Source organism: Corvus hawaiiensis, chromosome 6 (genome assembly GCF_020740725.1).
Source record: "Corvus hawaiiensis isolate bCorHaw1 chromosome 6, bCorHaw1.pri.cur, whole genome shotgun sequence".
NCBI lineage: Eukaryota > Metazoa > Chordata > Aves > Passeriformes > Corvidae > Corvus > Corvus hawaiiensis.
The window spans coordinates 50,618,688-50,635,944 of NC_063218.1; the positions used below are offsets into that span (position 1 = coordinate 50,618,688).

Below are 17,257 nucleotides of genomic sequence, written 5' to 3' on the forward strand. Positions count from 1 at the left end.
GTCTGAAAGCAGTGATGTACAAGGGAAACAGAAATATGGTCCCTGTCCCTGTCCCTGGAGCAGCTATACAATACCTGCCACAGGCCTACACTGGGGAGTTGCCTGGAGCCTGACAGAAGCCATGTTCTCCAGCTGTGTGGGCCATGAACACATCTGGGGAGAGCAGCAGGTCCCAGAAAACCCCAAAGAGTTGTAGCATTGACCCAGCTGGCATTACTGTACCTCTGAGTCCCAGCAAAAACACAGTTGAAGGTTTGGTGTTCTGTTTGCTGTTCCTCAGCACAATTTTGATCTGATGGCCTCTTTTGTATGTCGATGTCGATGTAACTGGTTTTACTGGTATTAAAACCTGTCAGTTTCCTGAGATCCCATAAGTTCTGGCTCCAAAAGCTGACCCCTTATCCTCATGACAGGATGATCCTTTTTCTGCCCTGGATATCCACCTGAGTGACCATCTCATGCAAGAAGGGATCCTGAAAATGCTGCGGGAGGACAAGCGCACCATTGTGCTGGTGACTCACAAGCTGCAGTACTTGCCTCACGCTGACTGGGTAAGGAACCTCTTCCCATTTTTTCTGAGGAGGCAACAACATGGCAGGAACATGTCTTGCTGCAAACAATGCTTTCATTTCATCTCTCCACCAAGTAATAGTTTAGTGAGAAGAAGTATACTAAAGATCTTTTGAAAATTAGCCAGTTAGGGATGCTGTAATTTTGAGATTCCTATCTTAGAATGCCTAAATAGGTTGGATTTTTGTAGAGCTGATACTTAATACTCTTATGAAAGCAGGTTGCATTTAAAATATACTGAGTATCCAAAAATATTAGTTATATTGGAAAATTTTGGCTAATTTTTTAAATCTCAGAACAGTGAAATGTTTGAGTTAACACCTTTGTCTCTGCTGGGATGTTACTAGGAATTTGTGCTATCAAAGGAAAAGATGCATTTATGCAAGTGGATATTTAGAGGTATGGAAATAAAAGGAGAAACCCAATATTTCCCTGTGGTTAATACTAGTATATAGGGAATTAAGAATATTTTTGTCCTTTGTGTGTTGGCAAGATTTCAAGAAATTTTTTGTATTTGATTGTTCTGTTAGGTTTCTTTTTTATATCTTCTACTTTACAGAAAAAAAAAAATGGAGGTATGCTTTCTATACCAGTTTGTAATTGGAAATGTCAAAGATGAAGAAGGAATCTTGAGGGGTTTGGATTCTTTTTTTTTCTAATTCATTGGTTCCCATTGGTCTTGCACTTAGTCCTGCAGTTCTCCAGTATCCCAGGTCTCCTTGCCCGTGGTGATTGATGACTGCAGTTATACCTCCTAGCAGGACTTCTCTCTTTCACATCTTGCACAGACTGTAGCAGCAGTTTCCTGGTCTCTAGAAATAATAATATTTCAGCTGCTTCCTGAGCTTCATATTGGCTTGATATAAAGTTGCAGATAGACATTCATCTTGTTCTGATCAGGTTTCTCATGGGCAGCATTTCTCCTTTATGGTCTCTGCTCTGACCTTGTCCCTCAGTTGTTTACCTTTAAGAGTTACCACTGTTCTCAACACAGTTCTGGTTTTCTGGTTAGTGTCTCTTGGGGTACAGGAATTTTCTGCTTTCTTCCCTCCCTATGAGGTCCATCTTAACAACTTTTTTTATTATTACATATTTGCAATTGTTTTTAAAGTATATACAGCTGTGGCCTTTCATCAGTATAATTGTTTTAATTTTCTTTGTGAATGTAAGACCCATTTCTAAATGTTGGTGTTTTATGAGATGTACGCAAATTGCTTTATTTTTATTGTCTTCTAGATGTGATTTTTTTTATGAAACATACTGTTTCAAATGGTAGCAAAGGAATGATTTGTATGATTTATAATTAAAAAATATTTATTACAAAATAGTTCATGTTTTTTTCCCTAAGTGTAGTTTCATTAATCCTTAGCAATTCTTACCCAGTGGAGTGAGGAGGGAATATTTATTTTATTAAGAAATTTTAAATAAAAATATAGTTTGAAGTATATGTCATGGTCCCCCTAAATCTTTTCAACAAAACCCTCAGAAGAATTCAAGGTTCAGTCCAATTGCAGGTTTCCTGAATAAATTGATCACAAAAAGATCCTTGTTTGCTTTATTTTTACCTTCTCTCTGGTGTAAATTCTTAGCAATAAACAGAATAGAATATTTCCCCACCCCCGCCCTTGGAAATTTCTTAGTTTCCAGGGAGAGAGAAAAATAAATAGTGCATTAACTCATTTTTAATGATGTGGGTTTGCAATCTGCATGCCTCATTTTCCAATTGTCCCTGTCAGATCCAGAGTGGCCATAGTTACACTGTGTGTATAACATAGTTACACTGACACAAACCTGAAACTGCTCCCTGCAGACTTTGTCTTGCATATGTATTTTTCTTTTCCAAACTGTGTCCACTATTTATGCTTTTAAAGCTTTAGGGATTCAAATTCCCTAGCTCTTCCTTATCAGTCCATGGTATCAGAGAAGGAGCCATCATGCTCATATCTAATTGCCTGAATGAGGGCAAAACCTACTGCACTCAATGTCTTGCTAAAAGCTTTTTCCTTTTAGGAGGTAAGAGAGCTCTAAAATCTTATCTTGCTAATGACTTGTATTTAGGAAGAGTAGTGTGCCCCCCTGTCTGCCAACAGGGATCCCATTCCTCTTTCTTAAAAGCAGCCTTTTCTGAAAACACAGAGTGCAGGAAGTTTCTGGGTTTTCAGCATCTTGAATGAAAGGGATAGAGTCGAGAGATAATGTCACTGTCTTTTTAGAAGGCAGATTTTTTTGTGGAAATATTATTTATTTAAGAAAAGAGAAAATCCTGTCAAAGCACAGCAACATAGCTCTAAAATAAATAGACACACCCGACTATTTATCTCACCACTTGTGTTTCTGACTTTTTAGATAATTGCAATGAAAGATGGTAACATCCAGAGAGAAGGAACACTCAAGGACATTCAGAAATCAGAGACTGAGCTCTTTGAACACTGGAAGACATTAATGAATCGACAAGACCAAGAGCTGGAGAAGGTTTTTGATGGGCAGGGCAATCAAAATATGCAAGAAAACATCTTTTTTTGTGTGTCTTAGTTTGAAAGGATGAACACCAATTGACATGCTGTGTGTGATGTCTGACTTAATATGAATGTAGTATTAGTGTTACCATTATTATTTATCTCTTAAGATAAATTCCTTCATCTAGACATCTCATATTTCCTTGATACTGTTCCAATCCATTCTTGATAGGAAGCCCTGTCAATATATTATTCTCTAAGGAATATTAAATAGGGCCATTTTAGGAAAAGCTTTGTTAATATTGACTACTGGTTTTGTAAATATACCTGAATTCAATCATTGCTTTGGGCTGAAGCTTTTCAGATGTGCCTATATCAAGTTCTTTAAATGATGATGTTTTGTCTTTCATACTTATAACACAAGAAGAATGCAATAGTAGTCTTAGTTCTTATTAATTCTGGGATAACTGTCCAAGCTGAGATTCCAAGAGGGTTGGGATTGACAACCTGAAATTAATGTTAGGTATCTAATTTATGTCCTTTGGTTTTACACGGAGGTAGCAAATCAGTCACTTATGGCTGCCTGCTGCGAGATTCCCACTTCTATTTTTCACTGAGTGGAAACAATTTTATCACAACTAGTAATTTTTTTGTATTAATACTCTGGTTAAAAATACATGAATTGCCCCTTTTTCAGGAAACAACTATTGAGGAAAACCCTGTTTTGGAAAGAACAAATCTCCGGAGGACGATGTATTCCCGGGAAGCATTGCTGAAAGATGATGAAGAGGATGAAGGTAAAGGGCACCCTTTGAGCCCATTGCCAGTATATTACTGTTTCACAGCTAAATTACATTAGAATGAATTAACACCATTCAAACTGACAAGAGAACAAATCATTTTTCATGTGGGTCATGATTTATAAGAGTGCAGTTTCCATTGCTTTGACCTCTGGACTAGAGTGATTGCAAGCGTTCACAAGTCATCCTTTCCTCCAGACTATTGGGATTTTTTCTTATATGCAAATATGATTTAATAATGAGTGAAGAATTATATTAAACAATATGCTGGGTGAACCTCACCTGTCAATAGCTAAACACATTTGCTTAAGGTTTTACGTAGGAAAGAGATTCCAGCTGGTTTTTATCAAGCCAGTACTTTCAAACTGCAAAAACATGGTTGAAGAAATTGATTACCAAGTGCTGAGGTTTTTTGCAATTTTTCAGTGTGCATTACCACTAACTTTAGCAGGTTAACACATGCAGGCCTGAGCAGGTAATTTCACCTTAAAGACACTCTTTATCCTGGCTGGTAAGACTTGGTTTGTAGCTGCCACTTGCCAGTCCCTTTAATATGTATGTCAGCATGGCTGTCCTTTTTTTCTTGCACCTTGCAGAAGAAGTAACAGAGAGTGATGATGAAGACAACCTGTCTTCAGTGCTGCATCAGAGAGCCAAGATGCCGTGGAGAGCCTGTGGCAAGTACCTGAGTGCAGCAGGGATCCTCCTGCTGCCCCTGCTGCTCCTGTCCCAGCTGCTGAAGCACACGGTGATGGTGGCCATTGACTACTGCCTGGCACTCTGGACCGAGCACGCCATTTCTATCAAGATAGAGCCAGAGACAAAAAACTGCTCCCAGTGCATGGTGGGCACTGCCTCATTCACCTTCCTCTGATGATTTAATGGGGGGTGTTCTCCCAATGTCAACCTCTGCTCCAAGATTTGTATGCAGTGTGCTATTTTTCTATAAAAAAGCCACTCCAGAGTATTTTGAAGCTCACTGCATTTTTGCATACACAGTGCAGTAAAACGAAGTTAAGTTTGGTGTGTTGTTCTCCTTTTGCTAGATTTATTGTATTTTAGTCTGATTTACCTAAACCTGGGTCTCTAAAGTAATTTTGATATCATAGTTCTTTTTTTCTTTTCCCTGTACTGCTGCATTCTCCCAGCAACCTAGGCTTTTTATAGTATTCTGTGATTTAAAATTTCTGATTTATCACTTATTTTCATGCGAACACTTCCCTCTCCAAAGGATAACAAATTATGACTTTAGATGAGTTAAATCATGGACAGTTTAATTTAGGGAGCAAAAAGGATATACTCTTACATTTTTTCACTCTTGTGCATGTGTGTTCACAGTAATTTTTAAACATAATTTAAAGTGAATAATTGTGTTGCTCTTTGTTTCTTAGGAATTTGACCATTCTCCATATTCAAAAGTTTTCAGCGTTCTCTGCTGCCTTGGCATCGTATTATGTCTTGTCACATCAATAGCAGTGGAGTGGACTGGCTTGAAAGTCACCAAAAAGCTGCACTCTTCTTTACTAAATAAAATCATTTTGGCTCCAATGAGGTATTTCTCTGATTGTAATGCAAATTACATTGTAGTCATTTTGTCTTCTTTACTTCAAGGCAGTCTGCTAAGTGCACTTTTTACTAAGAAATGACTGTGCATTGCATATTTTTTAAGATATCATTGAAAAATCACCAGGTGTCAAATTTCTGAGTAGTTTTTGAAAATGGTACCCAGGCTGCTTGAGTTCCTAGACACAAGTCAAATGCCTCTCCTGCCCGACTGTGGCTTCAGAGATTTACTTCCTTGCATGTTTAATTTCTCTTTGCTGTTTTTAATTAGGGAGAAAATGCAATTATTGATCAATGTGTTGTACAGATAATTCATTGCGTTCTTCATCATCTTAATCACTGGAAATATTTACTGTCAGGCAGTGACTGTGCAAGTCTAGGAAAGGTAATGAGCTTGGACAAGCGTCATTACAGGCTTCATTAGAGTACACTGGGATGTATTTTGTTCCAGCAAAGGAATGTTGTCTTCCATAAGTTTTTTTTTCCCCAATGCATGAAAGGAAAGGTGTATCTTGATTGAAACCTGCAGCTCTAGGAAAAAAACCTTGCTAATTTTAAGCTAACTATATTTGACCGAGAAATCATGGAGAAATCACATACATTAAAAACCTCCGAATTTTTTTTTTAGGGTTTTTTTCAGGATAAAATTAGGCTTCAGGTTCCACATGAATTATGGAACAGCTAAAAGTTGCAGAGCAATAATGTAGTTTGCATTTTGCATATCCAGATGTCTTTTTATGTATTATTCTAGCAGTTGTTCTTCTTGTTACAGTTTTCTGTTCCCAGAAAGAGGCAGGACTTTGCGATTTAACTTTTTTTAAATTTTTCATTAATTAAAGGGGCTTCAAATTAAAATCTGAAAGGATTTTTTTCAAGTGTAATCATGTGATGTCTGTGGCTTAGGCAGTAGAGGGAGCTGAGGACATGCTTGCAGTTGTAGGGTTCTAAGTGGTTGTAGGTTCATGCTTGTGGTTGTAAATTCAAGATATTTCCATTTAATTGGAAAGCCACAGGTACTGGGAAAAATGAGAAATTTTACTGTGGCTGTCAATTTATTTGCTTGTTTCTGTGATATATATATATCTATCTATAGATATACCTAGTTTAGTAAGACAAAATAATAAAATGGATCAGTTCTAATATCAGTATTGTAAACTTTGCCATTCCTTGTCCCTTTTTAGGTTTTTTGAAACAACACCTCTAGGAAGTATACTGAACAGATTTTCAGCTGACTGCAATACCATCGACCAGGTACTGAATAAATACACTTGAGCTCTCAAGTTATCCTATCTTAATCTGAAAAAAGTGAGGTTTCATTTATTACAGAGTTATCTAGATGAAGCTTACAGATGAACTATCATTTTGAATGAGTTCCTTGTCTTAAACACACATTGAAAAAACATTTATTTTGATAAGATGTCCTGTATAGAAAAGGGAAGCAAAATTAGATCCACAGTGATATCCCCAAATTAAAGAGTATCTACTTTTCTTGTAAGTGGGTAAACACATTCATTTGAGCAAAGGAAATGAGAAAAAGGCAAATGCTATTGCCCAGAATAAAAATGACTGAAATTCAAATTACCATTACTTACCCCAGACTGCACTGCCAGTTCATAGGATTTATGCAGATGCTAAAATCATCTCTTGCATCCCATCTGTAATCCTCTGACATGAGGACTGTGCTCCACAATGCAGATGTGAAGCAGCCCCACAGAAATCCTCTCAGATGTCCCCAAAACCCAGCAGTAAATTCAAGTCCAGGCCTGTATGCTTAGTGCTTAAAATACACGAGGAATCAAATATTTGAGGAAGCAGGAGAAAGGAAAATGAAGTATTGTTTTAAACGTAGCATGTAATGGAAGATCCTGTGTGCTTTTTCTTCTCTGTACAGCACATTCCAGCTACCCTGGAGTGCTTGAGCCGTTCCACCTTGCTGTGTGTGTCTGCCCTTGCTGTGATCTCGTACGTCACACCCATGTTCCTCATTGCCCTGGTTCCCCTGGCAATCATGTGCTACTTCATCCAGAAGTATTTCCGAGTTGCATCCCGGTAAGAGCACGGACCGCTGTCATTCTGGCAATGGAAATCTCTCCTGCAGTGCAGAATTGCAGTGCAGGGGAGCTTCGTGTTTAAATTTGGTCCTGTCAAGGACCAAATCACATTTGGCACTGTCTGAAAGTGGGACAAATCCACTACAGTGGAAATGTGTCATTTTACAAGTGCCTTTGTCAGCAGCTCTTCAAGCAGAACTTCTCGGAGGCATGAGCAGGGTCTTTGTGCATGATCAAAGGTTTTTGCAGTTCACAGGACACAAACCAGCTGGATTCTGTCCTCCCCAAGGGTATGTCCAAGAAAATGTGGTGACAGGACAGGGAAACTGAAGTCTGCCTGGCCAGGGGGAAGTGGAAATAGGTAAAGTCAAGGAGAGGCTGCAGAATGCAATATAACTATGGTGGCACTGCCAACCATTAAGGATCCGGTGTGCACAAGCCTCCTCTCCTGTTCTGGGTACCTTCTTGTTTTTAAAAAGATGAAAAATTTTAATTGTATCTGAGACCTTACTCCTTCTAAGGTGATAGATCTTCCCCCTTGTGAAGTGTTTGCAGCAGTGCAAAAATACGTATATTCCCCTCATGTATGCACAGATTGAAAGGGAGTCTGCAGCCAATTTACTTCCTGCTGGAAGAAACTGAGACTAAATAGATTTCACCCTACATGTGCTTCTACTGATATGATGATTAAATATGACATTGAGAAGTGCAAGCTAATGACAAGTGCAGACTCTCATTTACTGAGTGTGTGAGTTACACTGTTGGCTCAGTGAGAAGCTGTGCTGTTATCTGGGGGTGCACTTTGCCTTCTGCTTAACTCAAGCTCCTATTTGCAGTGTTCCATTAAATTAATATTCAGTACAGAGACAGAATGGCGTCTAAATCAATACAAAATTGAGCACAAGAAATAAGAATATGGGAGAAAGGAGTGAAGGCAGTGAAGAGAAAAGACCCATTCAGAACTCCAGCTAGTTAAATGTTAAAAGAAGAGTCCTCCTGGGGAATTCATTTCCCTGCAGCACTGCTTTGCAATCTGTCTGAACGTTATGTATATGACTATTGTGATGCTATTCCTTTTCACTGATTCCTGGGCATGATTCAAGAGAATAACTGCACAACAAAACTGGCTTTTTACTAAATTCTTTTCATAACCCTCTCCAGGGACCTGCAGCAGCTGGATGACAGCACTCAGCTACCATTACTCTCCCATTTTTCAGAGACTGTTGAAGGTCTTACCACCATCCGAGCCTTCAGGTATTGTTTTTTTTAAGAAACATAGATATTCAAAAGTGAGGTAATGTTATGTCTTACACTGTTCTGCCTGGAAAATCCAGAGTCCCCAAAACACAGGTAAGGGGGAACTCCAAACATTGAAGAATTCTAAGCATTTTGTATGTAGAGGGGTTGCTGTAAAAAAACAAGCTCATGTGGGTCATCTGCCCTGTGGTTGCTGTCCAGACACTTGCATACAGCCTGAAAAAAGAACTTGAGGGCAAATGTGATTTAAGAAGCTAAATTAGCCCACAATTACCACAGCGTGTGGTGTGGCAGATGATGGGCTTGGACAGTTTCCATGACAGGACTAATATGCACCGACTTGGTACAGACTACTCTGTGTTGATGTCCTGGTCAGTTAAGCTGTGCATGCTGGTGACTTCAGAGGCTACAGTAGCACCCTACACTATTTTTCAGGTTGCTAGCTGAAAATGTGGCTGGTTACACTGATTTTGGAAATAACACAAGCTGGAGACAAAGTGCTTCCTTGCCTGGTTTTTTTTCCCATCCACATAAGCTCCCAGGAGAGCAGCCCAGGAATATCTGATAATGTGCCTGGGTTGTGTATCTGTGTTAGAAAACTGGCAGTCATGCTGATACCTCAGAGGTACCAATAAAACCACTGCTGAGCTTACCAGCTGCTCTCCCTGCACTAGGGCTATTCTTGTCTTCTCCCAATTGACTCAAACACGGTCAACTTTTCCACTAGATTCTCATCTAGATGATGTCTATGCATTTTGTCAGTTCATTATTACTGTTACCCTTCTGTCCTTGAAAACAGTAGTGCTTATTTGTTCCTATAATTGTAATTTTATAGTAGAAGTAATGCACAAAGTTAACTTAAACTATTTTATATAAGTTATGAATAGCTCAATGAAAGAAGAACCAATTTAAGAGTTTGTTTCTTTTGGATTGAAGGTAGCTTACCCAAGAGTGGTAGAACAGCTTAGTGTTTTCCATTATTAATTGCTGTTATTGAATATTTAATTCATTAAGTGCCAACAGTGTTCTATAGTTTATAGTTATGTCTATGTTCAATTTGCAGGAAAATCAATTTATCTTTTAATTTCTGCTTTTCTCATTCCTATATTCTTTTACTTGATAAAGAGGATCTTTGAAGCATTATGGCTGTATATTTTCTGGTGTTGATACAGAAAGCAATATTCAGTGCCATCTAGCTAATATTTTCAGTCTGTCAGAGCATTCCCTCTTGATTCTTCCTGTCACTTTGGAATGAATTCCTCTGTCAAAGAATTGTGCTTTTCTTAAATCCTGCAGTAAGTGATGTGTCTCTGACCCAGCCAGCCAAGTGTGTTCAGTGAGTTCTGTGTTCCATCTGTCTGCCAGCCTCCTGCCTCAGCTGCTAACCCAGTTATTTTTAGGACTGTAGCTTTTCAGCTGCCTAACATATTAGCAGGAGTGGAGTTTAGACTTGCTAGCGTGAGCATCCCTAAAAATAACACTAATTCAGGAATCCATTCTGTTAGGAGGTGCCAGTTGTTCCTGAAGCGTCCTTACCCTTGGTTAATCTCCGTCCTGAATTTATTCAGCATGTGTATGGAAAAATGTACAAAAAAATCTGGGGGAGATCAGCAAGACTGCTACTGCTGCACCTACAAAAACACCTTCAGCAGATGCCCTGGCCTGATTTATAGTTTATTTTTATACTTCAGATAGCATTAGTGTTAAAAAATCAACAAAATGTAAATGTGAAGGCTTCTGCAAAGACTGCTCTGTATTCTGAGAGGCCTGGTAACCTGGGGATACTTTCTGAAGAGAAATTGTGACATTTTGCATCAGTTCAGCAACCTGGTAACTTTGCATCCCTGTTCCACGTGCATATGCATGACTGACTCATGATGCATACCTCACATTCTCTGAGGCATATCTGCACAACTACTCATGGTATAGAGATAAGAAAGTTAAATGTGACTGAATTGGTTCCAGAAGCAGCACAGTCACATCTGCATGGTGGGGCACTGAGGGCAATGAGCCCTGAGGAAAGGAAGGGCTCCCTAGCTCTGACATGGTGATACTAATGCCTGTTTTCAGAAACAACCATTCTGCTGTGCAAACACACCAACATGCTCACAGCCAGCCCAGATCCTAGGCTGCATCCAAAGCAGTGTGACCAGCAGGGCAAGGGATGAGATTCTGCCCCTCTGCTCTTGTGAGACCCCACCTGCAGTGCTGCATCCAGCTCTGGGGTCACCAGCACAGGAGGGGCATGGACCTGCTGGAGTGAGTCCAGAGGAGGCCACCAAGATGATCAGAGGGATGGAGCAGCTCTTCTACAAGGAAAGGCTGAGAGAGTTAGGTTTGTTCAGCACCCCATCCCTGGAAATGTGCAAGGCCAGGCTGGATGGAACTCTGAACAACCTGCTCTGGTGACAGGTGTCCCTGCCCATGGCAGGGGGTTAGAATGAGATGATCTAAAGATCCAAAGGTCCCTTCCAATCCAAGCCATTCTATGATTCCCCATTGCACACAGCAGACATGTCTCTTATGTTTTAGCATATGGCTAAGTTGTGGACAGCTGAATTATTTCTTTTCCTCAAAATCATAAACTTTTTATGTAAAGTCATTATTTTACTGTACTCAGAAGAAGGATTAAAGTACCCTGCAGTGAACAAATTTGAAAGCTTCTATGAGCCACGTACTAGGCATTCTCTTATATCAGTATAAGGAGAGCTGAGTTTATAAATAATCAGTGCTTGTCGCAGCTGTAATAGCTAAAGGATAAGGTAAAATTTCAGAAGAGGAGATCAAGTGTGTTAAATTTGATCATGTATCATGTAATAGAAGGGGGGAAAAGGCAGTGGGTGCTTAAACTAAATCTTCAGGCCTTTGAGCTTATATTACTACCCTGGAAAAGACTTTTGTGCCAGGCTTGTGCATTATCAGCTGTAATTGTTGATATACTTGATTATTAACATCACTTTAATTTACAGCAACGCAATTAAATATGCCCAGCTACAAGGGGTGACTGGCTGACTTGCACACTTGCCGAGAGCCAGCAGGGAATCATCTCCCATACCTGCTGAATTCACAGCAGATTTCATTGGTGCAGCTATTCAGATGAGTGGGTGCAAATTCACTAGAACAAATTGTAAACAGGCTTATTTGTGATTAATGCTGTTTTGTGTAACTCCTTGAGGGAGGGGAAACACAGCTCTTTCCAATCTAATACTTTTTGTTGCGCCATGTACTTGACTTCCATTCTCCAAAGTGCTCCATTTGTGTAGTGATAAGGACAAATATATTTGTTTAATATGGGTTCTACTATAATGGGAAGCTCTTTGAGTTAATACTTTTTAAATTGTTACAATTTCTAGGCACTATGGTAATACAAATTTTAAAACCTGAGTTTATATGGTTGAGAAAAAACGAATTTTGTGGCATTAATACTTCTTTTCACAAGTACATGCATGTATTATAGCTCTCATACATATTTTAAATTCTTTTCATTTCAGATTTGTCGCTCTCAATTACCATGTCACAAAATACATTTATAAAATGCCCAGTGAGATCTGGAAGTCCCACAGAATTTCAATACAATATTCAATGCAATAATATCCATAAATTACTTCTCAAAATAGTGCATGAATACACTTTGCCTGTGTCTAATACAAGACTACAAGCGATGTCACTCTGAACTATTGATAGGCTGATTTATACCCTGTGCCAAGCTGTCCATAAGCACATACCCCAGAAATTAAATTTTACTTTTTATTTTTCCAAGACCCCAAGGCCTGACTCCTTTTTTTTCTCCTCCCCTCTTGCTTTCCTGCTTTCTTCCTTTCCTTGTTTCCTTTTTTTAGGTATGAAGCCAAATTTCGACAAAAACTTCTTGAATACACAGATTCCAACAACATTGCCTCCCTTTTCCTCACAGCTGCCAATCGCTGGCTGGAAGTTCGCATGGCAAGTACATTATTATTGTTGTGTATACACAAGGAATTTTTGACTCTCTTCCAAGTAATCTGATGAGGCATCCAACAGTTTTCCAGCCTCATCTCAAAGCTATACCTTTGCCCTCTATGTCTCTCTGACTATAATGAGCATATGCCCAACCCATCCTGGACACTGGATGGGGTATGAATTTTCCCTGTAGCCTGCAGCTGTTTTTCCAAGACAGGAATAGTTTTCATGGGTCACATTGGCTCCTCTGTGTGTGAAGAGTGATCAGAGTTGAGCTGTGCCACCAGCCAGGACGTCATTGTGGGACCATGTCAGTCAGTGTCAGCAGCCTCTGCCTGGTGCCGCCCTAGGAACATTTCAATGTCTTGGAAGCTCTCCTAATTAGCAGAAGGATGCAGATAAGTTTGAGTCTGTTTTGGGATCATCTGAAGAACACCAGAGATATTCAGTGGCCTGTTTTCTGCTCAGTGTAGCGGCCTGGCATGAGAAATGGTTTTTTAAAAATAATTCCCTAAGAAACACGTCAAGGAATTTTATGTTGTGGAACGTTGTATCAGATTTTTAAGTGCAGGTGTAGTAATGGTATTCTGGTAACATGGGCTTCTTTTAGATGTGCTAAATGTATGTTAATTCATTTTTCATGACACACTCTATAGCTCCATTTTGGACTGCTTTTTAACTGGTACCTTTTGCTACTGTAGTTCAGATATTGGGTATGAGTTAAATAAAATATTATTACCCTTTCATATGTTCGTGCCTAGACCACCTGAAGTCCCTAATTCTGATCAATGCCTGTATCACTAAACAGTTCAAACACAGACAAATCAGAGTTTCCCTCCTACAGGGTTTGTTTTCTACTCTGTTACACAATTTTACTCAAAGAGTTGTCTGTGGGAAGTCAAATCAGCAATGATTTAAATTAAAGCAGAAAGAGCCCCTTAAGGTAATAGGTACATGCTGTGCAAGATGCAAGAAAGGCTTGTTTGAGCAATTATGGATGGTAGGAACCCAGCAGCAACAGCAAAGCCTCCCAGCAATTCATCATCAGCCCCAGAGATGGAACACATGAGCATTTCCCTCCTATCCCAGGTAACAGCTGCATGATTTCAGCCACCTCCATTACATACTTAAGATATCTGTTGACTTCCCCAGCACAGCCCTGCTAAAAGCAGTAACAGTGGGTTCCTAGGCAGGGTCTTGATGGAGTTCCATGGGGTTTTCTGCCTGTATTTCAAACTGTGCAATGGGTTTGTTATTTGGTATGCAAAGTTATAAGAACGTTTTAATCCTTTGTAGACTTATAATGATGGAGCTTATTCATATTCCTTCAGGAGTACATTGGAGCTTGTGTGGTACTCATAGCAGCTGTCACTTCTATTACCAGTTGCCTGTATAATAAAATCACTTCAGGACTTGTAGGCTTGGGACTAACCTATGCTCTTATGGTAAGAATCTCAGGATCCTTTCTGTCTCTCCCAAACATTTTTTTGTAGTTCTTCAGGGCACAAAGATGAACAGGAAGATTGAAGGTGTCTGTACATCTATAGTGGGTACTGTAACATCACTGAAACCATGTGTTTACTTCAGTTCACATGTGATGGTTGACATATTTGAGTGTATGCTTTCTTCAGCTTTGAGATCAAATCTCATTGAGGTATTAGTTCAAATATGTCAACAAAACACGGACAAGTTGCATCATAATTTTTTATACTGTCTTGCATTGTGAAGAATACATTTTCAGTGCATCAGTTGTAATTATGCCCTGGAACATCATTTTAGATTGTCTAAACTTAAGTTACCAAAATAATGTCTTTTCACCTGTTTTTATTGTTCCCCCACCCTCTCTTCTGTTGGTGTAGATCAGATTTCCATAGTAGCAAAGTATCTGTGCACTGCAGTTAAGAAATTTAACCCTTAGTCATTGTTGCCTCCCTGTTGGTGTTGTACCATCCAGTTTGTTCACAACTTCCACTTACTGAGGCATTCCTGTGTAGGAATATAAACTGCATGCTGGTCAAATGATGCAAACTACTAAAAATCTGGGATTCTGTCATGTATTTGCTTTACATCAGGTGTCTAACTATCTGAATTGGATGGTTCGTAACCTGGCTGACATGGAGATCCAGCTGGGAGCAGTGAAAAGAATCAATGGCCTTCTCAAAACAGAAGCTGAAAATTACGAAGGGCTCCTTTGTAAGTGCAGTTTTGTGCAGCATGCAGAAAGAGCTTGCTGAAATTTTAATGATTTTGCAGTGTATTGCCATGAAAAATATAGTAAATCACCTAATGAACCAGTTAATTTATTACAAGAGGGTTGATGTTGGGTTTTTTTCTCCCTGTGCTCCTGGTACAGCTTCCTCACAGATTCCTCAGAACTGGCCAGACAGAGGGGAGATCCAAATCCAGAACCTCAGTGTCCGATATGACAGCAACTTAAAGCCAGTGCTAAAACATGTCAATGCCCACATCTCACCAGGACAAAAGGTAAAGAACTGCAGTGATTCTCAGAAGCTCTTTAGACTACCACATCACATAAATCAGAGTTAAAACATACCACAGGATGTTCTGATGACTGAATTACAGATAATTTTTTTTTCTCTCAAAAAGAATGTAGTGCATTGGAAAGGAGTCTGGGGGATTCTTAGCTTGGTGTATTGAGACAGACATCCCCCTCCCCTCAGTATCCCAGTGCCCTCCTGTCAGCACACAGTGCCAAAAGAGGTGACAGTGCGCCCTTACTGTGCTAGACCTACTTTTCGTCCTTCTCACATAGCTCTCTTGCCTGTATTCCCATCATTACCACTCTCCTATTTTTCCTGTTATAGAACTGGCCTTGATTATCCTTAAATGCTCAGACCCCTAAAAGACAAAAAAAAAAAGCCAACACAGTGATTCTGCTATGGTTCAATTTGACTGATCTGTCAGGAGAAGAGGATCATGTGAATCAGAACAGCTCCTCCAGCCTCTCATCTGAAGTGTCAAGTACAGATGTTATCCGTTTCCGATGTTTCCTGTTTCCGTTGCCTGATGTTCGTCTGCTTTCTCTGTCACAGATTGGGATCTGCGGCCGAACAGGCAGTGGAAAATCCTCCTTTTCTCTTGCATTTTTCAGAATGGTTGACACCTTCGAGGGTAAGATAACACTTTTGTGTGTCAGTCAAGCTTAGCTCCTGAAGGCAGGAGCTACTCCTTTGGTAGTCTTTTCCTTAACAGCAGCAGCTCTGAAGTGTGATTCTCAAATCTGCAGGACACACTCTCTGGCCCTGTTTAAATCTGATATCATCTGTCACCTAACAGCTGTGCCATTCATAAGTCAGATCAATAAAAATTCTGCTTGATGGAAGCAAAAGTCCAAGAGTGACAGATTATAGCCTTTTGTGCTGTTAAATCACAACAGTAGGAGCAAAGCATAAAAGGGCAAGGTATTCATTCAAGTGTAATGAAGGATCTGTGCTCAAGGCACAGATGGGATCCACTAGGCCCAGAAAACTCAGCAATTGGGGGTTGCAGCTTGGCCTGCTGCCCTGGAATTTCCTGCCATATTTCCTGCTCTGTGTGCTGTGTTCATGTGCCCCACAGAGTGTATCCCAAAAAGATGTCAGCCTGTTTCCCAGCCACATCACCCACAGAGCCCCCATGCAGAGACAGACATTTGTACTCGGAGATAAAATTTTGTAGTGCTCAACAGTAATTCGGCTTTCTGAAATGCTTGTTGCCCCTGGTAATTAATCCCTGATTGAAGTAATGTCTGACCTTGTTGTTTGATAGATGTATATTGGTCAAGCAGTTAAGTAGTGTATCTAATCATTCATAAGATACTTCAGGTACACTCTGTATGCTTTCCAGCTGGGCTCAGTCTCAAAAAAGCTGTGCTTGCTTTTTAGTCAAAGCATGTTTCTTCAGTGAAGAAGGGAGTATGTAATACAAGGCCTGTTCCTGCTGTACTGCCTTTCAGCCTGGAAGTGAGCCACATCTTTGCCAGCAGCTGTGTGGCACAATAAACACCCTGTCTGCTTTCTTTTGAATAGGGAGGATTATCATTGATGGTATAGATATCGCTAAGCTCCCCTTACAGACACTGAGATCCAGGCTGTCAATCATTCTCCAAGATCCTATTTTATTCAGTGGAACAATCCGGTAAGTATTAAGCACCAGCAATAAATAAAAAACATGTAATTGCTTATATGTCATGTAATGTGACTATATATTGTACTATATAATGATTTTTATACCAAGCTGTTCAATTCTGGTCTCCTCAGTTAGAACAGGGAGGATCACTGCCTTCTGTCTGTGCTTTTAACCCCTGCCAGACTACCCTTTCCCAGTGCCTGAGCCTGGACAGAGCACTGCTGGCAGAAGACCAACATGCTTGGGAAGTTGGGAAAGCCAATATTTATTCCTCCAGGATCCAGTAACCAGTTTAGCTCACTGATCAAATACCCATAACCACCCAGCATTTCTTGAAACCCTCTTTCTCCTACATCTGTTTTCATCTGTCTGCCTTAAAATATGAGAGGTCAAAAATGCAGATTAAAAAATTGCTGTAGACAAAGAAAAAGCAAAATAACAACATGAGAAGTACAGGGAGACTGGGCTATTTTATCCTGGAGCCTCTATCTAT

General features: G+C 39.8%; 1 protein-coding gene across 1 annotated transcript in view; it reads left to right on the forward strand.

The window, feature by feature from the left end:
- Window positions 1-17,257, forward strand: part of ABCC8 (ATP binding cassette subfamily C member 8) — a 74,238-nt gene that overhangs the window by 50,470 nt on the left and 6,511 nt on the right. The window contains exons 22-35 of the mRNA XM_048306510.1: window positions 414-551; window positions 2,917-3,042; window positions 3,724-3,823; window positions 4,423-4,670; window positions 5,218-5,378; window positions 6,571-6,640; window positions 7,281-7,438; window positions 8,602-8,694; window positions 12,537-12,639; window positions 13,968-14,081; window positions 14,709-14,829; window positions 14,990-15,120; window positions 15,690-15,768; window positions 16,665-16,773. Coding sequence (XP_048162467.1) covers window positions 414-551; window positions 2,917-3,042; window positions 3,724-3,823; window positions 4,423-4,670; window positions 5,218-5,378; window positions 6,571-6,640; window positions 7,281-7,438; window positions 8,602-8,694; window positions 12,537-12,639; window positions 13,968-14,081; window positions 14,709-14,829; window positions 14,990-15,120; window positions 15,690-15,768; window positions 16,665-16,773 — 1,751 coding nt within the window. The remainder of the gene's footprint in view (window positions 1-413; window positions 552-2,916; window positions 3,043-3,723; window positions 3,824-4,422; window positions 4,671-5,217; window positions 5,379-6,570; window positions 6,641-7,280; window positions 7,439-8,601; window positions 8,695-12,536; window positions 12,640-13,967; window positions 14,082-14,708; window positions 14,830-14,989; window positions 15,121-15,689; window positions 15,769-16,664; window positions 16,774-17,257) is intronic.